Genomic DNA, 23,871 nt, shown 5'->3' on the forward strand with positions numbered 1-23,871 from the left:
TGGTGAGAGGGGAGAGATATAAAAGGGACCTGAGAGGCAACATTTTCATGCAGAGGGTGGTGCATGTATGGAATGAGCTGTCAGAGGATATGGTGGAGGCTGATATAATTACAGCTTTTAAAAGGCATTTGGATGGGTTTATTAATAGGAAGGTTTTAGAGGGATATGGTTCAAGTGCTGACAAATGGGTCTATGTTAGGTTAGGATATCTGGTCAGTGTGGATGAGTTGGACCAAAGGGTCTGTCTCCATGCTGTACATCTCTATGTTGGTTTAGACAGTAGATTTGGATCGGCTCAGGCTTGGAGGGCCAAAGGGCCTGTTCCTAGGCTGTAGCTTTTCTTTGTTCATTGTCAGATATTCATTCCATTGATATGAAAATCGGATGGATTCCTTACAAAACATAGAAGAGGCCTGTAACCATGCTCCCCCAATCCAGTCTGACCTGCTGTTTAGTTTGATCATGATCGATCTGTATCTTAACCCCTGCATGTAAATTTGCTTGCTGAGCTGGAAAGTTCATTTTCAGATGTTTCGTCACCATACTAGGTAACATTATTAGTGAGCCTCCGGTGAAGCACTGGTGATAGTGACCTCCTCTCTATGTATTTGTTTAGGTTTCCTTGGGTTGGTGATGTCATTGCCTGTGGTGATGTCATGTCCTATTCTTTTTCTCAGAGGGTCGTAAATGGGGTCCACGTCAATGTGTTTGTTGATGGAGTTCCGGTTGGAATGCCGTCCTTCTAGGAATTCTCGTGCGTGTCTCTGTTTGACTTGTCCTAGGATGGATGTGTTGTCCCAGTCAAAGTGGTGTCCTCTTTCATCTGTATGTAAGGATACGAGTGAGAGTGGGTCATGTCTTTTTATGACTAGTTGATGTTCATGTATCCTGATGGCTAGTTTTCTGCCTGTTTGTCCAGTATAGTGTTTGTTAGAGTTCTTGCAAGGTATTTTGTAAATGACATTAGTTTTGCTTGTTATATGTATAAGGTCTTTTAAGTTCATTTGTTGCTGTTTTAGTGCGTTGGCAGAAAACAATCTTCAGAGGGTGGAATTGAATTCTGGTCACTGGCACTATGTAGCAGCAGTGCTGTCCACTGTGCCAATGTGCTGCCCAAAACTTTACTGGGTGACAGAATGTATTAGGTATAGCTTTAGGGTATGCTGTAGCAATTAACAGGAATGGGATGGCCCAGTGGTTTTGTGCACTGGCATATCTCTTAGCCTCTTTCAGCAAGATCATTACAAGATCTGTGCTTTCCTTCAATTCCAATCTGTTATGCGTCTCCAACTTCATTTGGCTGAATGAATGGCTACAAATTGTGGGACAATTAGTCTCGAAGTTATGAAATTCCCTCTCTATATCCCTCTCTCACCTTTTAAGATGATCCTTTAAACCTACCTCTTAGATCAAGCCTTTGATCAGCTGTCTTAAGTGGGTCAATGTCAGAATTTTTTTTATATTCATGCCGTGTCTTCTGTTAAAGCTATTATACTACATGTTGTTGTGAATATGAAGGGAACTTATGCTATTGAAGTAATCTATAATTTGCATAGGACCAAATTCTTCATCAATCACTCACACATTCCATTCACATTATTGTGTAGCTCCAGAAGTGAATAAGTACACAAAGGGAAAAAGATGACAGGGGCTATGAGGAAAAATCAGGGGAATGGGTTCAAAAAAGAAACCAAAGCAATAGCATGGTCATGATGGGTCAAATGGACTTATTTTTTGTTAGTTTTACCTTAAATTGAGAATTTTTACCATGTGACCATTCCAGAAATTGAAATGCTTGCCAAGCAGCACAGACTGTTATTTGAAGCACTGAAGTTGAGTATCTCGACTTTTTTTTAAATATAGGAATCAGAGGAGATTACATTTAACTACTGGGCACTGTTTGATGGACATGCGGGAGCTGGTGCTGCAGTGGTATCCTCCAAGCTCCTCCACCACAAGATAGCAGAGCATCTTCAAGAGGTGGCTGGAATCCTGAGAAACTCAGCAGTGCTTCCCCCAACCTGCCTCAATGATGAGCCCGAAGTGGTGAGCACTACAAGGACATTAACCAGAGCTGCCTCGCTGCGAGGCTCAATGGGGACTCCAGGGTCACCAAGCAGCCCTCCGACACGGTTCTTCATTGAGAAGAAAATTCCACATGAGAGTTTGGTTATTGGAGCAATAGAGAATGCTTTTAAAGAAATGGTAAGTGTTTTTGAGGCAACCATTTGAAATAGGCTTCAATGACTTGACAAAAGAGAAACTCATTGTTGGTGCCTGTTGGCTGTTACAAAACTTATGGTGAATTTTAACATTCTTTGTGTCTTTCTTTTGGATTTAATTTATTTTCCTCCTTAATCAAAAATATATCCTGTCACCTGCACCTGAAAATAAAAGGATTTGCAACTTGTTTGTCACACCTTCAGGATGTCTCACATAGCTAATGAAAGTACCTTTTTGAATGTGGTTGCTGTCATAATGCATGCAATCAATTTGTGTACATCTAAGTCCCAGAAAAGAGCTATATAATAAATGGCCAGAGAACTATTAATTATATTAGGAACCAGAAAAAGGACTTCATTACTGGCTATTTACTGTAAACCCCAAATAGTAAGAAGGGAATAGAGGAAATATTTTGCAGTAATTGGCAAAGACATATAAAGACAATAAAACAGTCAGTGATTTTAGTTAATGAACAGTGAGGATGAGTTTCTTAAGTTGTCTGAAGGATATTTTTTTAATTAGTTTGTTTCAAACCCAATGAGGAAGGCATATGTAGTTCAGAGATAAAAATAAAAAAGTTGGAGTTTGTTTCAGTGGGAAACATGTTGGTAATGGTGATCTCAAAATAATAAGGTTTAAAGTGGAACATAGAACAGTACAGCACAGAACAGGCCCTTCAGCCCACGATGTTGTGCTGACCACTGATCCTCATGTATGCACCCTCAAATTTCTGTGACCATATACATGTCCAGGAGTCTCTTAAATGTCCCCAATGATCCTGCCTCCACAACTGCTGCTGGCAACGCATTCTATGCTCTCACAACTGTAAAGTAGTTCTAGAAAGAGACAAAAATGAATAAATTCAAACGATGAGTTCTAATTAAGAAAGTCAGACAAAACTGTTTCCACTGCCCTGTGAACTGATAATCAAAGGTCAATATTTTAAATAATACACTGAAGAAATAAGTAAGGAATGAAGAACTTTTTGCACAAACATCTAGATTTTTCTGAAGGGCTGGTGGAAGCAGATTCCAAAGAAAATTTTAAAAAGACAATTAGACATGAAGTTGAAAATGACAAATATGCAGGCTGACCAGGACCAAGCTGGGGTGTAAAAATAAATTGGGCATCAGAGATGAGTCCAGCATAGCAACAGGCTGTTTGGCCCACCAAGCCTATGCAGACATGTGACGCCTATCTAAACTAAGTACCTTTTGCCTCTGTGCAGTCTGTATCCCTCTATTTCTTGACTATTCATATATGTGTCAAGAAGATTCTTGAATGTTGCTGTTGTATCTGCTTTCCTCCTTTTACCTTAAATTTATGTCCCCTAGTAGTTGACACTTCTATCCTGGGAACTCTCCTACTATGCATTCTATTCATACCTTTCATAATTTTGTAAAATATTTCCTCTATTCCCTTCTTACTATTTGGGGTTGCAGTAAATACCCAGCAATAAAGCAGTCCCTTTTCTTGTTCCTAATCCAATCAATAGTTATCTGGCCATTTATCATATAGCTGTTTTGTGGGACTTAGATGTATAAATTGATTGCCTATGTTATGACCGCAGTCACATTCAAAAAGATACTTCCATTAACTATATGGGACATCCTGAAAATATGACCAGTTGCAAATCCTTTTACTTTCAAGTGGAGGTCACATAAATTCTTTTGACTAAGGAGGAAAATAAACTAAACTCAAAAGAAAGACACAAAGAATGTTAAAATTCACCACAAATTTTGTAAACAGGTCTAACTTTCAAGATAAAACAAACAGAGTTTGTCCAATCTCTCCTCACAGTTAATACCCTCTAAACCAGGCAATATCCTGATAAGGCATGTTTGTATCCTCTCCAAAGCTTCTGCATCCTCTGGTAATGTGGCAACCAGAACTGTACACAGTATTCCAAATGTGGCCGAACCTTAAATGTCTATACAACTTTCAAAGAGCTAACACTGACGCAAGTGGTCCCCTACACTGATACAAGATCCTATTACTGACAATCAACTTTTTATGATTTTGGTTGAGACATTAATATTGGTCTCCATTCATATTTGAAAAAGGAGGGTGGAGTATTTTATGCCCATGTGAAATGCATTTTTAACATCTCATCCAAAATACAGCAACTCTAACACTACAACACTTCCTCAGTACTCCATTGAGCTGTTAGCCTGGCTAAAGGAAGGGAAGAACATTTAAAAGAAAATCAATCAATATTAAGTAGCATTAAAGAGAATTATTAGGAATTTGTGCTCCAAATGCTTAACTCTCCTGATTTTACTCTCTATGTGTAGTCACTCTTGCTACAGTAACTGTAGCTATGTTTAGTTATTTGTTGTAAACATTAAACTACACTTACAAAACTATAGCAGTGGAACTGGGCACTAATTTTCAGTGGTATTGTATCATAAAAGGTAATGGTATCAAAGGGGTTATTGTTCATGTTACACTATCTCCACCCATTCTAATGATGTCACTCATAATCTGTTGGTGGAGACTAAAAGTTCTATATTAACTCCCAGAGGAAGTGGGTGTATTTGTTCAAGCTCCTAGTAATTATGTGTGACCAAATGTAGTTGTACTTTCTTGCCTTAATGCAATAGACTTTGTTATCTTAGAGCAGTGCCCCTTTGTACAAAACAAACCAGAAAGTGTTAGAGAAACTCAGCAGGTCAGGCAGCATCTGTGGAGAGAGAAAGAGTTAAATTTCAAGTCCGATATAACTCCTCTTCAGAAATGAAAGCAGCTAGAAAAAGATGATTTTTGTATGTTGGCAAAGGGGGAAACAGGGTGGGAAGGGGTGTGCACAGTACGATAGATGATGAAGCTGCCCATAACAAAAAGGCAAAGGAAGTTCTGATGGTAGTGAAGGAGAGGTATAGATATAGAATGGGTATTAATAGTAGGTGTTAATAGAAGAATAATAGGTCAGCTCTTCTGAGAGCAAAGCTATGTAAACAAGATACTGGGATGGGGGAGAGGCATGTAATGAGAATAGAGGTCAGAGGTCTTGCTCTGAAGTTGTTAAACTCGATATTGTGTCCTGAAGGCTGTAAAGTGTCTAAGCAAAATATCTCCAGTTTACTTCAAGTTTTGCTGGAGAAATCTGGTTAGCATCAACACTGGTATCTCCTCTATCAATAATGACTAGATCAGCCCAAGACAAAGAAGGATTGGTGACAGCAAACAACCTCAAAATACCTTTATCCAGTGCCACTTATTTGTAGAAGTGGCCAGTACCACAAAATGCTAGGCGTGGTCATCTGGAAATATACTACAGAATTGCCTCCAGTTTCCCATTCATTTGGAACTGCAATATTTTTCTAAGTTTTCACTTTCCCCACCTTCTGGCCTTTGCTGATATGTACCACCTCTGAAGGCCACCCAGAAAATTGATGGATCATTCAAAAGAATACAAAATGTAAAAAGAAAAATGTTAGAATATTTAGCACTTTTTCCTGACCTGTTTACAGAGGATCCTTGATTATCCGAAGATTGGATTATCTGAAGGAGATCTCGAGGTCCCGATAGAAACATTACATCAAAGAAGTGTTTCCAACACTGATCGCGTCTTTTGCTTACAATGATTAAAAGTGAACTCAGCTACTGAAATGCTGCCGAGATCAGTCCTGGACGTTGATGGGAGCCCAGGCACCGTCTCCAAATGACTGACCTCCCACCCTGTCTCTCTCTGTCTCCACACACTTTCCCTCAAGTGTACCCTAACCCCTCCCCCCCACTTCCCCAGAGAATCTCTCTGACATTGTCCTGTACGGGGCAAGGATGGTACGTGACAAAAAGTTGCAGTAAAAAGTTGTGTGAGCGTGCGCGCGTGCGCTCACTATTGGAGACTCACCCCCCAAGGCAGCAGTAGCCTTACTGCTGGTGTCCAGTCTGGCTGCCCCAGAGAGGGGTGGGGTGGATGGGTTTGGGGTGGACGGGGATGGAGTTGGGGGGTGGACAAGGGAGGCGGTGCGGATGGTGCATGGAGGTGAGGGTGGTCGGGGCAGGTTGAACGGGATTGGGGGCAGACGGGGAGTGGGGGTGCATGGGGGACGGGGTTTGCTGCTGTCTAGTCTCCTGAATGGGGAGTGGACACAGCAAATGCTCCCTGTGTCAATCCCATTGAACGGATTGGGTGGGGGCGATGGGGGTGGGGGGTGGTGCGGGAGGCTTTGGCAATGTTGCAGGTCCCTTACACACAAGCGTGTCTCTGCTCAGAAACAAACCCTGAGACAGAGAGAGTGAGCAAGGCAGGTAAAGTGAGGAAAAAGGAAACTTCCGAAAACTCTGAGCTGCAGAGGAGAGGCATTGAATCGATTAACCAAATAATTAATTATCTGAACGAAATGGTGCCCGCCCATCTCGTTCGGATAATCAAGGTTCCTCTGTATGTCATTGCAACATGTTTGGATTCCAGAGACTGCAGTGCTTTTCTTTTCATTAAAAATATAACCTGGGTTTAAAGCCAGATCATCAGAAAGTTGAATACAATTTAAGTTTGTTCCAACTTGAGTTGACATTTCTCAAAGGATCTATTTTCAGCAGACCCTTTCTAAGCCCATCCTGTTGCTCCAAGCATTGCTTCACAGTGACCTCAAAGCTTGCTGGCATCCCTTGTGACTTTGCAGGTAATAAATTACTCATTATCAATAGGAGCTCAAAAAGATGCATCTGGCATTCTACTCCAATGCTATTATGTGGCGAGATGCGGAGAATTGGTTTCTACCTGAGGCAGTCCTTTATATTCATAGAATTAGCATAGCATAAAATCTTTCCCATCTTAAGAATTCAAATTATACGCATTTTAAATTGCCCAGTTGATTTGTGCATTGACCTGCATAGCCTCCAGTGTCCTTGGATGTGCTGAATTTATTTCTCAATGTACTCAAAGTGAGTGTCTTCCTGTGCCTTTTGCATCTCCAAAATTGAGAACCTTATGATCCAACAACACAAGGAGTATGCCATTCAACTGCTCCAGCCACCTCTATTATTCAATAAAATTATGAGTAGTCTGAGTATGGCATCAACTCCTCTTTTTGTGTCTGCCTGCCAATAACCCCTGACTCCCTCATCAATCAAAAATCTGCCTTAACTCAGTCTTGAATATTGTTGCTGATTCAGCCTACACTGCTCTTTGGAAATAAGAATTCCACAAACTAACTTCTCTGAGAGAAGAAATTCCTACTCATTTTAATCATCATCTCCTGCCACTGAAAGTGTGACAGAGCAGGTATCCTGCTCACACAACCAATATTCAATGAGCGCATCCTAAATTTCAGTTGTCAAGTTTAAATATTGTCACAACACAGAAGCAGATGACCTTTCAACAATTGCCCAATCACAATGGGAACTCCAGCATAATCGTGGGCTAAAATGAGGAGAGGAAATAGTTCTGCTGTAATTAAAGGTGGGCTTCTAAATGTCCTTGCCCATCTCGTACCAGATTCTTCAGTCATGAAGGGACTCCGAGGATGATGAGTTCATTTGCACCTTGAGCATACTTAATTAACAGTAGTAATAATATGCAGTAATGTCAAAGCTGAGAAGAAAAGGAAATTGAGAATAGGAAGGTCTGAGAGAGATCAAGTTATTGTTGTGACTGAATTTAAGTATCGGTGTGTTTGTGGAGTTGTATAATGAAAACTGGGAAATGTGTCAATATAGCAATTAGCAACCTATGGACATAAGTATGCAATGCTTTGGAATCCTCTCCAAAGCAACACAGGGCTTAATGACCTTATTATGGGTCATTGTATTCTCATTTTGCTCCTGACTGAAGCTTGGTTTGTGAGTGGTGATACCTCACCCCTCCTTATCTGGCCATACCTTCCTCCACCTACTAAAATAGTGCTGTCTGCTGTAATTCTTACCAAATCTTACTGTACTTTTCTGAATGGGAACTGAATATGCAAGTTTTTCCCATCCAGTACATAGTCTCTTCATTTGCAAGTCTTCAACTATGCATCTTGCAACAGCACAAGGAAAATGGATTCTCACAGTCCCAGATTAAACCTTTAGAGAAACTTGTGAAGTTTTTAAATTCATTCACAGGATATGAGTATCACTGACTACAGCAGCATTTAGTGTCCACTCCTAATCACCCAGAGACAGTTAAGAGTCAACCACTTTGCTTTAGGTCTGGAGTCACTTGTGGGCTAGTTCAGATAAAGAAAGCACTTTCCTTCCCTAAGGAACATTAATGAACCAAAGAAGTTTTTCCAACAATTGCCAACAGTTTAATGGTCACCGTTAGAATCTTAGTTTTTATTGAATTCACACTCCACATTTGCCTTGGTAGACTCTGAACCTTCTTGGATTTCGAATTGACAGTTTAGCAATAATACAACTAGGCCATTGCATCCCACAACAAGTTTGGTCCTATACATGCAGAGTGCTGACCCACTTGCATGTGGACAAAGGCTGGCCTTCATGGAATAAACTCCAGGCTATAGACGTATCATTCCATTGCTGTTAGGATACCTCAGGAACATTGAAGGTAAAGGGTAAACCTTGACAAAGAATCTGGAGTAGAGTCCAAAGGATGTAGACTAATTGGTCATCTTGTCTTATCATTTGTCTCAATAAGTAATCTTTGCAGCAAGTTTAGTAACAAAACCAGTGCCAAATGTCTTGCTTTAATTCCTTTGCAGTCATCCAGGGAGATTGAGACGGACATTCTGATGTTTGGACAGTTCATATCCCCATAAATTTAGCCTGGGCTTGCACCCTGGGGAGTTCAGAGATGTGCAGGTTAGGTGGATTGGCCAAGCTATATTACCCCATAGAGTCCACGATTGTGTAGGCTCAGTGGATAGTAAATGAGAGGTGACAGGAATAGGGTGGGTATGGGTGGTATGCCCTTTGCAGGATGGGTACAGACTCAATAGGCCAAATGGCCTCTATTTGCACTGAAGAGATTCTGTGACATTCCAGTTTCACTACAGAGCACAGCACAGCATGGAGACAGCAGTTCTGAGAGAGGTTCAACTCCATTGCCATGGTGAATAGGTTGCCATGCTGCTTCTGGTTGGTGGGGAGGCATGGTGTCCAACCAGTCAGTTGTTGTGCACTTCAAGTTAAGCAGCTTCCAGCTAGGGACTGCTGGAAAACAGCAGAATCAAAAAGCTTATCTTGGCCAATGAGGGAGAACAAAGGCCAATAGATTATCCGTTTTCTTAGCACATTGTCTTTCCTGCAACATATCAAAAACCTCCATGTCCATTTGGATACTAGAGTCTACCATGTTAGAGCTGAGCCACTCCAGGCAATGGTTAACAGAGCCAACTGAAGCTACATCAACCATCATTTTACGAGTCAGAAGACTACCAATCTGGGGGAAAAGAAAATTAGTCCTTGATCACTCACATCAAGTCTTGGATGAGATTAAGCATTTTAGTGGTGAGATGGTGGTATAGTGGTAATATCACTGGGCTAGTATTCCAGATGTCCAAGCACAGCTCTGAGAGCATAGATTCAAATCCTAGCATGGCAACTAATTTTCTTTGTAAATTTGAATATGAAATTTGTGTCACTCATAATGATAATCATCAATCAATTATTTCCTTTAGGAAAGGGAATCTACCATCCTTCCCTGGTCCAGTCCAAGTGACTCAAATCTCTCAGAAATGTGGTTGACTCTTAACTGCCATCTGAAATCACCCAGCAAGCCACTCAACTCCGAGCAATTAGGGACAGGAAACAAATACAGTCATAGAATCTCTAGTGTGGAAGCAGGCCATTCGGCCCACCAAGTCCACACTGACCTTTCGAAGAGTATCACATCCAGATCCAACCCGTTATCCTATCCCTGTAGCCCTGTATTTCCCATGGCTAATCTACCTAGCTTGCACATCCCTGGACACCATGTGCAATTTAGCATGGCCAATCCATGTAACTTGCACACTTTTGGACTGTGGGAGGAAGCCCACATAGACATAAGGAGAATGTGCAAACTCTACACAGACAGTTGCCTGAGGCTGGAATCAAACCTGGATCCCTGGTGTTATGTAGCAACAGTGCTAATAACTGAGCCACCGTGCCACCCAAGCCACGTGTCCTTCTCAGTGAAGCCCACATCCTAAACAAGAACAAACACAGTTTCGTCACTAACAGTGATCTCTCCATATTGATAGTACTACAATATCATAGCCAGAAAGGAACTGAAAATTCTCTCAATACCTTGCTTGCCTCTTTACCTTCATGCAACTTTAAGAATAATTTTGCTGGATTAGATTAAGATGTGCTGTCTGTTCTATATCTCTTATTTCAAGCTTGTTTTGTTTCCCTACTCTCTCTTTCCCAGTTTCCTCTCTGTTTTGAAGTTGTTCCTGATGTCTGAGTGGAATAGTATCCAAATTATACCCTATAATAATATGGAGAACTTCATGTAACTCAAAAGGAGATACTGGTGAATATTTTCTACTTTGACAGGAATTCCAGCTTATGTGGGCAGTGCTGACTGGGCCAGTATTTATTCCTAGTTGGCCTCAAGAAGGTGGCAGTAGTGAGCTGCCTTCTGGAACAGCTGCAATCCATGTGCTGTAGGTAGACCAACAATACTGTTAGGGAGAGAATTGTAGGATTTTGATCCAGCAACCTTGAAGGGGGTTGATATATTTCCAACTCAGGATGTTGAGTGGCTTAGTGGGAACTTGCTGGTGGTGGTGTTCCCATGTATGTGCTGCTGCTGCCCTTCTAGATGGAAGTGTTCATACATTTGGAAGGTGCTATCTAAGGGGCCTCAGTGAATTTCTGCAGTGCGTCTTGTAGATGGTACACACTGCTGCTACTAAGCGTTAATGGTAGAGGGAATGGATGTTTCTGGATGGGGTGCCAATCCACCAGGCTGTTTTATCCTGATAGCTATTCTGGGAGAGATTCAATGGACCTATGGAGATTAAGACAGACACTAGGTTTTAAAATTTTCAATTCCCCCTATACTCTCATTCTTCCGGTTGTCTGTAACCTCCTCTAACTCTGCAACTAATGCTTCCTCTAATCCACATGGTTTGAAAAACCGCACGCAGGCTGTGTTAACATGGGCACTTACACAGTAGGCGTGACAACACAGAAAATGGGGAGGCAATGGCCTAGTGACATTGTTGCCAGACTAATTATCTAGTGAGGACTGCAGATGCTGGAGATCAGAGCTGAAAAAGGGCAACATTCCTGAAGAAGGGCTCATGCCCGAAACGTCGATTCTCCTGATCCTTGGATGCTGCCTGACCTGCTGCGCTTTTCCAGCAACACATTTTCAGCTAATTATCTAGTGACCCCAGTTAGAGGGTATTTCTGATCCCACTCCATTATTGACAGCTTTTCAGCTGCCTTAAGATCTATGCACTGGAATTCCCTCACTTGATCTTATCTATTTATCCAGCTTTCTCTCATCTTTTTGTAAAATGCTTTTTTAAGCTCACCGTTTTGACCCACATCTTTGATTTTGTCTCCATAAGTGGCTCAGTATTATATTCTGTCTGATAGTGCTGCTGTCAAGTTGCTTTGGAACATTTCATTGACTAAAGTCACAACATTATTTGTACACAATAATTAAATATTAATAATGTAAAGAAAACAGGAAAACACAATGATTATGAAGATTAGAAGGGTAGCATGAAAGAAGCTTGGGAACGAACAGTAAGTTGTGATTTTTTTAAAAAACGAAATGAAATGAACTAAAACCAGAAAATGCTGGAGATATTCAGCAGGCCTATCACTATCAGTGAAAAGAGAAGTAGTGTTAACATTTCGAATCTAGTGTGGTGGTTCTTCAAAAACAACGCCTTCTCTAATTAGTAAAGTTCTTAGCTGAAGGAACAGAGATCCAGAACAGCTGCTGAAATGTGAATCTTTAAAGGTGGGAATGTAGATAGAGAAGCACATTTTAAGTAAAAAGTCAAACATTGGTCTTGGATTTTATAGAAAATGAATTTACATTGAATGAGGACAAAATATTGTTTGGACCATGCAAGGAGAATTGTATGCATGTATGTAGCACAACATACAAAACGTACAGCTACAATTCATATCACAATAGACAGTTATGATTGTGCAGATTGGCTTGGCATAAAAGGATATTGTTCTGGTAAAACAAAGTAGCAGACCAAGGAGGACTTGAGTGATGTTTTTCATGATCATAAAAGCTTCTGGAAGAATGCCAAGTGCAAGAATAGTTTGATTAGTTGATTTGGGGCCTGGTGTCACATCCTCCAGAATAAACTTGAGGAACTTGTACCATTCACTGGAAATTGGGAGAACATTTAGGAAGTGGAATACTGGGCTGCAATTGTCTGTTGAGGCAGAAAGATTAATAAAAGATTAATAGTTCAAAGGAAATTGGATAATTATTTTCAAAAGAATATGAAATGAGGCAGTGGAAGAGAGGAGGAGAACTGAGATTAATAAAGTTCATGTTGAAGAACTAGCATTGAAATGGGCCTGATGGACAAATGGTCTCCTCCTACAGTATTATTTCATGTGAAATTGCATTTGCAAGACGTTTTGTTTGTTGTAGACACAGAATGATCATGCCCTCCAAAAAAATGATTGCTCTGAAAACCAATTTCTTGTCTGTGAAGTACTTTTGAGAGGTTTCAGAGAGATGTGTGATATGGTGTCAACTAAAGTCTTTCTCTTTTTGCACGGCCAAGTGGCAGAGGCATTAATCAGATAAAATGTTCCCATTCTTCAAAGGCATTGAGTGTTAGAAAGTGGCATTGGTACATGACATTGTCACCTGAACATTGAGATTCTGCTAATGCAGTTCATTGAGTTCTAGCGGTTCTTGACAGAAAAAAATTTTTGAAACACAGAACCGTTGAAGGAGATCACAAATAATTTGCAATGAAGTTAATGAACTGTCTAAAAGTTATATGCACTGCTAAGGACTGCTGCAATCAAATCAATGACCTTTCATGTTTTGTGTGATTGCAGTTAGTAAACTGCAATTTGACACTTTTGCCCTCAACACCAAGAGCAGATTCAGGTCTGTAATTTGAACCGATTTCCTTAACTTTCTATTGTATAATTTAACATTTGTGTATTAGTTCCATAATTTGGCAGTACTGAATCTACGGCTGTGGAGTTTCAGTTCATTCAGTGAGAGATGGTAAACACTGCACATCCTGTTTGATGTCAAATTTTCGTAGCCCCTTTATCAATGGATAAGGAGGACTGAAAGTAGGTAAATTGAGCTATTGTACAGGTCAGCCATGATCTAATTAAACATGAGAAATAGGAGTAGACCATTTGGCCCACAAGTCTGCTGTGCTATGCAAATTGACTATGGCCTGGATTGCCTTCTGGCCCACTCTCCATATCCCTGATTTTTTTCTAAAAGATCAAAAGTGTTATTGATCTCAGTCTTTAAGATACTCAGTGATTGAACACCCACTTCACTCTATGTGGAGAAAAATCTCCTCATCCTAGACCAAAGTAGTTGACCTTTTACTTGGAGACTGTATTCATGTTCTAGATTTCCCAGAAAGGGGGACCAGCTTCAGTCTCTACCCTGTAAAGCACCTCCTTAACTTTCTTTGTTTCAGAAATATCACCTCTCCATCTTTTAAAATTTTTGCAAGTATAGATCCAATTTACTTGGCATGGAGCATTGCATTTTAAAAAGAGTGCAGAGGGTGATTAACTGGAACCTGCATAGGAAGAGGAGTAAGCCACTCAAGCCATGAATTAAACCACCACACATCTGAGTTTTAATTCCATCTTTCTATCTTGGTTCCATAGAGTTACCTTTGGTAAAGAAAACTATAGGTCTTAATTTTGAAATTTTTCATTCATCATTTTCCAAAACATTAATCTGTCTTTTCCCTTGGTAGACTCGGAGGCATGTACATTGTTATTATTTTCTGTATTTGATGTATTTACAACATTATGATTTCAATTTTATCAGAGATTTGAGGCTGTATCTTGAAAGGAAAAATTGTGAATCATGACCATATCTCTTTACCATTCAAAGTTTGTGATAAGTTCAAGCACAGGCAAGTGGTTCCTGAATAACAATGTGGTCTCCTTTGTCTCCTTGATGCTGCCATCTGCAGGACATGCAAATTGAACGCGAGAGAACCACGTACAATATCTCAGGTGGCTGCACTTCCTTGGTTGTGATGTTTCTGATGGGCAAGTTCTATGTAGCAAATGCTGGGGATAGCAGGTAAGACTGACTTTACAAGCATTATCTCCTCATCCTTTAAGAGTAGCTGTGATATAGTGGTCTCATAGTGAAGTCCATGTTAATCACTAAATGCTCCCTTTACAATCAAGAAGTGCTTTCTTGTCTAAGCTCATGTTATGGCTGTAGTTTTAACCTGACCACTTGTCAGGAAGCTGGCAGGACTTCATGCTGTGCTGGCAAAAATGAGGAATATATTGGCCAGATTATATAAAAGAAAGGTGTTCAACCATGGTCTTTCCATCTGATGGGAAAGGTTAAAATTACCCCCTTAAAATTGGACTGGCATTCTGTAACATTGTTTTCTGCTTGCAACATGCAAAGAAAAGGAAAACAATGATACTAGTGAAACCAATAAAAGGTTGAGATTATTTTTTGGCTGAACTCAAAATTTTCAAGTAAACACCTAGATGATATTTTACACAGAACATTTAGTGATGTTTTAATTATCCACATTCAAATTAGTTGATACATTGCTGTTGCAAACTGTGTAATTGAGGATTATAATTATGAATTATTCTGAAGTGTATATCACTTCTTTTTTATTTCCTTCAGCTTTTATTTATCAGACTGGATTTATATAAGTGTGCAGATCCTGAGTATAATTGAGAAATTGTCCAATAGTGTTAAGTGAATGACAGCAATTTGGCAGCCCACTTCATGTCTTTCCTGAAATTTTTGTTTTTGTTTCCATTTAAGTCAAGGGGAGAGATGAGGTAAAACAGGGCTTTTGACTTGCTAGTATCCAGTTGATGCTTTCCCACAAAGTCAACATTATCCCCACTGAGTGCAGAAGCTCAATAAATCTCATTAATTTGTTGCCTAGATGAATTCTATTGAAATGTCAACTTCTTGACTTCAATATATGTTTCAGTAATGAATTGTAACTGTTTAGGAGGGGGTTGTAAGAAGCTCCTTTGCGCTCCATAATGAGGTCTTTATATTTGCGTGCACTGCGAGTACCTAAATGTATACTATATTGTGCTTCCCTCCACTCCTCTTCCCTCCATATTTAATGCTAAATTAATATTATGCATTCATAAATTATTTGCTTAAGGAATAGTTCATACTGGAGAGTTTTTGAGCAGGTTGCATTCCAGAGACAGCAGATTATAAAAAACCAATTCAGTGACTGTCAAGGGAGGTCTTGCCATGCGAACCCATGGAATGCAGTGTGGATGTTAAATCATTCAAATACTGACTAGTCATACTAATAGTGTGGCCATATTTAATTGCTTCATTTACGGTCCACTTGGAGGTCTGACAAAGTGACTGTAAAGTCTTGTAATGATTAGAGTCTATTTTAAACTCTCCTATCCTGTTGGAATTTCTGAAGTAATTCAGAAATAGAAATCTGGAGTTTGAATGTGATACCATTAAAATGTGCAAGTGTTAAGTAGACAATTTAGTGATTTGCAGTTTATCTGTAAACTGCTGAGAACCATTCATTCTAGATATTCAGACGCAACAATTTACAATAGGAGATTTTAATGGATGAGAAACAAACCAGAGTTCAGTTGCCTGGATGGCATGGATTGGATTGCTGAGTACTAATTGTAATCTAAGCATACCAGTAATCATGAAGGTTTGTAATATCATCTGAACCCAATGATTAGAATATTGCCTGTTAATTCTCCTTGATACTGTACCTATATTTCTACATATGTGTGTGTAAAATTCAAAATTTACTAGTTGTGATTTGTCCAGAGACATTTTCAGAAAAGTCCCAGAGTTTTGGTGCAGAGCCAAATGGTATTCAGCTGAGATTATTTAACCTCTTTATTATGTCATTCTGTGGGGTTATTGCAGAACACATGACATGTTTTACTGAAGATTTGCAACAGAATATTAATTTTTGGTGAAATTGTGCATAGGTGAGAGTAAACATTAACACTGAAATTTGAAGTTTCTCTGGCATTAGATTTTTAAGTAATGAGAGTAAAGCTGCCATATCTGAAATACTGATGCTAGCTGAAGCCAGATATTGAATGTTTATCAAAACCTGCATTCTGAAATTTAAATGATGTCTCTTTCTTAAAAAAAAGAATGGTGCCTGTCAAGTCTCTTGCAGGTTTAGTTCCTTCCGTATTGGCAAAAATATTGGCACATTAATCACACACAGTTTTAATTGATAATGGGGTAAGTTTTACAATTTGTGTCCCCTGGAGCTACTGAATTAGTTGCATGCAACAAAGACCCACAAAATGACCAAGGAGAAACTTTGGCCCCTAAGTGGAACCACACAATTTTCTGTTTCTCTCCTTTAGTAGGTGAGAAAATTGGGCACACTCCCTTCCAGGTATGCTATTCTCTATCCAACTTTTCCATATTTACCATGTCTAGGCACAGGGTGGCATGGTGGTTCAATGGTTAGCATTACTGCATCACATGCCAAGGACCCATTTCAATTCCATCCGAGTTATTGTGCAAATTCCACACAGACATTCTCCCTGTATCTGTGTGAATTTCCGCCAGGTAATCCAGTTTACCCCCACTATCTAAACATGAGTAGGTTAAAACTGCGTAAGCTACCAAATAGAATTGATTTTTATATTATTATTCTTTGTGTGAACGTTTTACCTCTTTCTGTTTTAGGGCTATTATTGTTCGAAATGGTGAAGTTATTCCAATGTCTTCAGAGTTCACACCAGAAACTGAACGTCAGAGGCTCCAATACTTGGTAAGTGAGACTTGAGATAATGTACTTACTAAAACATTGTCAGCAATAGGCAATGCAAGTTTGAGGGAATTCTAATTAATCTGGTCTTGAAGCTGTGATACTGAGTGACTTTGAAATTAATAGCCTCTTGATTTGATCTGCCATGCATTCTGTTACTTTTTGTTCAAGTTTCACGTTTTTCTTTGTAATAAAAAGCAGTCAGGCTACTACTTAGATTGCAGTGGGGAAAAAAATTGGTTTGCTGGAAGTTTTGGATGACATATTAAACCAAGGCCCTGATTCAGTGCTATTTAAAGAAGAGGAGAATTCTTCAGCATCCTGACTGAGCTTGCTGTCATCTAACACAACCAAAGACAGATTAATTAATTGATTTTGTTAACTCTTATGAAATTTTTCTGTTTTGCAAATTGCTCACTGTAAAAGCCTAGGTAACTATGTATAAGAGAATAATATGAAAATCTGCTGCACTTTGGATATAAGATACCGTACTATGACAATAGAACAATGTAAGATCAACTGATGTTCCCTTTAAGCTGTGCAACTGCTATGGGATTGCGCACATGCTGATCAGCAAGCCAACATGTTGACCTTTGGGTAGGGAAGCCACTGCTGCACAAATCATAAGAGCGCGTATTGGTGTCAACATTGGCTCAACTAGTAATACTCTTGCTTCTGAGTCATTTTTGGATAAGTTGTCGAGCTAAGGTCCTGACTGTATTCCTTGCTGGACATTAGAGATCTCACTTCATTATTTTTAAAAAATGCACTGGTGTTCTCCCTGGTGTGCTGACCAATATTTATCCCTCAAAAATCACAAAAATAGGTTACCCCATTAAAGATCACGTTGCTGGTCATGGGAGCTTGCTCTGCACAAAGTGGCTGTTGGAATTGTTAAATTTCAACACTGACTACCCTTCAAAAGTACTAAATTGGATGTTAAGTGTTTTGGGATGCTTGTGATCATTAAAGATGCTATACCAATGTAACTGTACAAAGATAAAATACTACTTTTTATTGTCAGTAGTTTTTGGTGTACAAGTAAAATCACTAGACCTCACTAATGCTCTACTATTAATCATACTTAGCATCTTGTTAATTTTAGAGTGGGAAGGGACACTTGTTACAAATGACTTCTTTGCTTTTTATGAATATGACTATCACCCAACAATGCTTGCTGATTTGAATGGGAACGGTGGTGTTGATTTCAATTTAGGTTTTATTGTCATGTGTACTCAAGTACAGGAGTACAGTGAAAAATGCACAATGTCACCATTTCTGGCACCATCTTGGGTACAAAAATACCAAGGTATAAAATCCTGTGTACAAAAATAGAAAAAATAAAGAAATAAATTAAAAGTTAAACATTACAATCCATTCTTAAGCCAACAGCCTGCAGACACTCCACGCTGAGCTTTCCCCACGAGGGGTCACTCTCCACCCATGCAGGGGGGTGCTTTCACCTGAGCTGGGCTAAGTCCCACCAGGGCTCACCAGGCTTTGCTGCCGACCACTACTTCACCACTGACTGCCATCTGGGCTCATCAGGCTTCACTGCTGCTTCAATGTTGACCGCTGAAGTTGGTGTTGTTTTGAAATGCTCTGATATCAAAAGGGAATTTGTAGTAGTTCATTTGAACTGCGTTCCCGTCACTGAAATAGTGTTTAATAGTCAGTTCATGAAAAATGTTTCAGCTGGGTAAAGAGAGAAAAAAATGATGAAAGTGGACCAAGAGCACAGAAAGAATGTTGCTGTTCTGCTGAGACCATAATACTTTGAATGGAGCATTGAAGTATTCCACTGAAAAATATTCATTCATAGAATGTGGACTTTCCTGGCAATATTTATTGCTCATCCTCATAGTCTTTGGAAAGATGACATAGGACCACTTTCTCAAATCAGTGTAGTCTGCCTAGTAGAGATACACCCAAAGTATCAGCATATTTCATGACTTTGACCCCATGACCATGAAGGAGCAGCAATGATATATTTCAAGTCAGGGAGTTAGGGAATTTGGAGGTACTGGTGTCCCTTTGTACCTGCTGTGTGTTGCTTTTGTTCTTCTGGGTGATGCATTTTGGGTTTGAGAGATATGTCAAAAAGCATTGACAATTTATTGTAGTGTATATGTTGTAGCATCCTAATCCAGCAATTGTGTCGGGCCTTGCTGAATCATGGCAGGAACTCTATTTGCTCCACTTTAAACTACTTTTACATCAACTAAATGCAGAATCTTCAGATAACTGGGAGCAGTGTGGGTTCTTTGGAAAACTGGTGGTATTGCAGGAGTCACGCCACAGAGGTTGCCAAACCATAGTGTGCTGAATTAGAGAGGTACAGCCTGAATTAACACTACCAGCAATGACAGATTGAAGATTTAATGCAGAAAAGTGTGAGGTAGTTCAGTTTGGAAGAAATAACACGAATGCAGAGTACTGGGCTAATGGTAAAATTTTTGGCAGTGTAGATGAACAGAGGGACCTCAGTGTCCAGGTGCATAAATCCCTGAAAGTTGTCACCAAGGTTGATAGGGTTGTTAAGAAGGCATATGGTGTGTTGGCGTTTATTGGTAGGGGGATTGAGTTTCAGAGCCACAAGGTCATGCTTCAGCTGTACAAGACACTGTTAAGGCCGCAGCTGGAGTAATGCGTATAGTTCTGGTCATTGCATTATAGGAAGGAAGTGGAAGTTTTCGAAAGGGTTCAGAGGAGATTTAGTAGGATGTTGCCTGGTATGGAAGGAAGGCCTTATGAGGAAAGGAGAAAGTGAGGACTGCAGACGCTGGAGATCAGAGCTTAAAAATGTGCTGCTGGAAAAGCGCCTCAGGTCAGGCAGCATCAAAGGAACAGGAGAATCGACGTTTCGGGCATAAGCCCTTCTTCAGGAATGAGGAGGGTGTGCCAAGCAGGCTAAGATAAAAGATAGGGAGGAGGGACTTGGTGGAGGAGTGCTGGGAATACAATAGGTGGAAGGAGGTTAAGGTGAGGGGTGGGGGCGGAGAGGTCGGGAAGAAGATTGCAGGTCAAGAAGGCGGTGCGAGTCTGAGGGTTGGGACCGAGAAAAGGTGGGGGGAGGGGAAATGAGAAAGCTGGAGAAATCTGCATTCATCTCTTGTGGTTGGAGGGTTCCTAGGCGGAAGATGAGACGCTCTTCCTCCAGGCGTCGTGTTGCCATGGTCTGGCGATGGAGGAGGCCAAGGACCTACATGTCCTTGGCGGAGTGGGAGGGGGTGTTAAAGTGTTCAACCACGGGGCGGTTGGGTTGGTTGATGCGGGTGTCCCAGAGGTGTTCTCTGAAACGTTCCGCAAGTAGGCGGCCTGTCTCCCCAATGTGTAGGAGGCCACATCGGGTGCAGCGGATGCAGCAAATGATGTGTGTGGAGGTGCAGGTGAATTTCTGATGGATATGGAAGGATCCCTTGGGGCCTTGGAGGGAAGTGAGGGGGGAGGTGTGGGCGCAAGTTTTGCATTTCTTGCGGTTGCAGGGGAAGGTGCCGGGAGTGGAGGTTGGGTTGGTGGGGGGTATGGATCTGACCACTCCCTCCGCGACTCCCTCGTCAGATCCACACTCCCCACCAACCCAACCTGTTCCTTTGCTACCTGATCTGCAGCGCTTTTCCAGCAACACAATTTTAAGCTTATGAGGAAAGGCTAAGGGAACTGAGGCTGTTTTTGTTGGAGAGAAGAAGGTTGAGAGGTGACTTAATTGAGATGTATAAAATAATCAGAGGATTAGATAGGGTGGACTGTGAGCCTTTTTCCTTGGATGGTGAAGGCTAACATGAGGGAACATAGCTTTAAATTGAGGGGTAATAGATTTAGGGCAGACATCGGAGTAGTTTCTTTACTCAGAGTAGTAGGGGCATGAAACAGCCTGCCTACAACAATGGTAGACTCGAAAAAATTAATGAATGGGCGTTGGACATACATATGGATAATAATGGAATGGTGTAAGTCAGATTAATTTCACAGTTTGGCGCAACATCGAGGGCCAAAGGACCTCTACTGCGCTGTAACGTTCTATGTTCTATGTTGTATTTGTGTCTCAGGCCAGTTTGAGATGGAACTTTGTGCCATAGTAAGGACATCCATTTTCTGATTGGAGAACATCATTTATTGAAGAGGAGGAGATCACGGTCTTACCTGAAGAAATCATGTGGTGATAAACATAAGTGGGAATGAAGATGATAGCAGAATGTTGAAATAAATATTACAAACTGCTGAACATAGATGCATTCCAGTTAGTGACTTCATTTGCTTTCACATTGACGAGATAAGGTTTGGTTGAACATTGTCCAATTGAGTGCTCCAAGTCTGAATATAATGATGCCATAAAATAACAAAGTTGTGATCAGATAAAATTGCATTATACAGCCAACTCAACATTCACAGCAATAACCTAAACACAAAGTCAATGATGAAGGTATACCTCTTGACACTCGAACGATGTTTGTGCTTCATTCAAGCACAACTCCACATTTGGAAGGATACAAGTGACTATAAGATGGAAGAGTAGAAATAGGCCATTCAGCCCATCCAATTTGCTGGGTTCAATGACACCATGGCTAATCAAATAACCCACAACTCCACCTTCTTGTGTTTTCTCCATAACCCTTTATTTCCTTACGGATTAAAAACGTGTTTATCACCGCCTTGAACATATGTAATGACCCAGCCTCTATGATAAAGAATTCCACAAATTCACAATTCTCTGAGAGACAAATTCCCTCCTCATCTGTGTCTTAAACGGGTGACCCCTTATTCTGAGATTATGCCCTTTAATCCTAGACTCTCCCACAAACGAAAGTGACGTTTCTGCATCTACACTGTCAAGTTCCCTAAGAATCTTCTATGTTTCAATAAGGTTGCCTGTCATTCTTCCAAATTCCAATGAGGGTCAATTTACTCAGCTGCTGTTCATAAGAGCTGTATTTATTCTTCTATGTCAGGATGAAGAATACATTTTGAGTTCATTTTGCTCTTAATTTAACCAAAATGACAATCCATTCATTTAACAATTTTCACAGTCAGAGAAAGAAATGTCATGTGAGCAAGCTAGCAGGCCCATGCAATATTATTGCAATGCACAATTTCATCCTCATTGATATTTTTAACTAATTTGTTCTAATTTTAATGAAGAAAAGGCTAAAGCTAGGTGGCAGCACTTTCACTAAACTGATTGTTCTAACTGCTCAAAATGACAGAAAATAGCTGTCTGACAAAATCTCAATTCAATGTTGGATTTCCTCCTTCACTGTAAGATGAGAAACGTTTTTGCAATGCTTTGATTTTTATGCACTTTATGTAGGCTACCGTAGTGTGGTAATTATAGTTTTAAAATAGCAACTAGGCAATTTTAACAATCTCATACTTGTTTACAAACCCTTTCATGGGCTCACATGTCCCCACTTTTAATTCTGTCGAACAGTACATCTTTATGATATCTCTGTTACATTTCTGATTTTCTTCACTATTCTATTAATGGCCTTGCTTTCAGCTGCTAAGGCCCGAACTTTGGGTATTTCTTCCCTAAACCTCTCCACTTCTCTTATCACTTCTTCCTCACTTTAAGGTATCCTGAAAGCTCATTTTGGTTTCACCACGTCTTTGGCAAATTGTTCTAATGCCTCCTTTTGCGAGCCAGGTATTAAGTTTTATTTCATGAAGTTGTAGAATGTTTTATTATGGTGAAGGAATTATACAAATGCAAGTTGTTATTGATGTCATAATCCTACTTGTTCTTCAAAAGGGGGCCACCATGGCAAATTGTTAAACTGAATGGATAAATCTATAATATATGGGCCAATGCCAAATGATACGCAGTTCGATAGTGCCACTATTAGAAAATAATTGCAACAAAGTTTTTTTTAAAAAATGAATAGTAATTGGATCTAGACAAAGACTTAGGTAATGTGTTAGATAAAGACCTCAACAACTGAAGTTCACTAGGTACTGACTAGCATCTGGTGTTATTGTTGGGAGAACTGCTTCAAGCTCGCTATGCAACAGCATGAGTCATATTCAGAAAGCCATATCCATCAATTCTGTCATTACCATCCCTGTCTACCAATCCTCTGGCCCATTCCAGAAGCAGAGACTGACCAGAAAATGAAGAGCTATAGTCTCCACTTTTAATTCTGGAATCCATGAATCACCTAAGGTACAATAAATTTATTGTTACTTTGTTGTTAGCGGCCCCGTATTCTGGAATTACCTATGTAACGTCAGTTTGGAAGCATCATCACCATGAAGACTGTAATTCAGGGAGAAATCAAATCAGGACCTTCAAACAATTCAATGCAGACAATAATTGCTATTTTGATGCCTGCCTCTGTATTTCAAGAATCAATCATTTAAAGAAGCTGGAAAAGTTTAAATTGTTATTCGTAATATTAGAGTAATTAGATTGGCGTTGAGATGGCATTTTATAACTTCTTGACTTTTATGCTATTGTGTCATCTTTGGATTAACCTTTAGATTACGTTATTGACTCCTGGACACCACCTAGTACCAATTATATTGCATATCATGACCCTAACTCACTGTTAAATATCATAATATATTTTGGATGGGTTAGATTTTTAGGATTTGAATAATAAAGAGGAATACAGTTAAAGTCTATACATATAATATATGTATACTTTTGTTGAGAAAACCCTTGATATATCAAAATATCTAGGGTAAATTCAGAAGCTCTGTGCATTTTATAAGGCACGGTTGTCCTGATTTATTAGCAAAATGCCTTTTTGAGATTGAAATTGATTTTTGATTATCATTCACACTG

At 39.9% G+C, this 23,871-nt stretch overlaps 1 protein-coding gene across 1 annotated transcript in view; it reads left to right on the forward strand.

Moving 5' to 3' along the window:
* Positions 1-23,871, forward strand: part of ppm1h (protein phosphatase, Mg2+/Mn2+ dependent, 1H) — a 157,410-nt gene that overhangs the window by 111,461 nt on the left and 22,078 nt on the right. The window contains exons 3-5 of the mRNA XM_072551910.1: positions 1,864-2,205; positions 14,280-14,392; positions 17,006-17,090. Of these exons, the coding sequence (XP_072408011.1) occupies positions 1,864-2,205; positions 14,280-14,392; positions 17,006-17,090 (540 nt within the window). The remainder of the gene's footprint in view (positions 1-1,863; positions 2,206-14,279; positions 14,393-17,005; positions 17,091-23,871) is intronic.

The sequence above is a fragment of the Chiloscyllium punctatum genome, chromosome 32 (assembly GCF_047496795.1).
Source record: "Chiloscyllium punctatum isolate Juve2018m chromosome 32, sChiPun1.3, whole genome shotgun sequence".
Taxonomy (NCBI): Eukaryota; Metazoa; Chordata; class Chondrichthyes; order Orectolobiformes; family Hemiscylliidae; genus Chiloscyllium; species Chiloscyllium punctatum.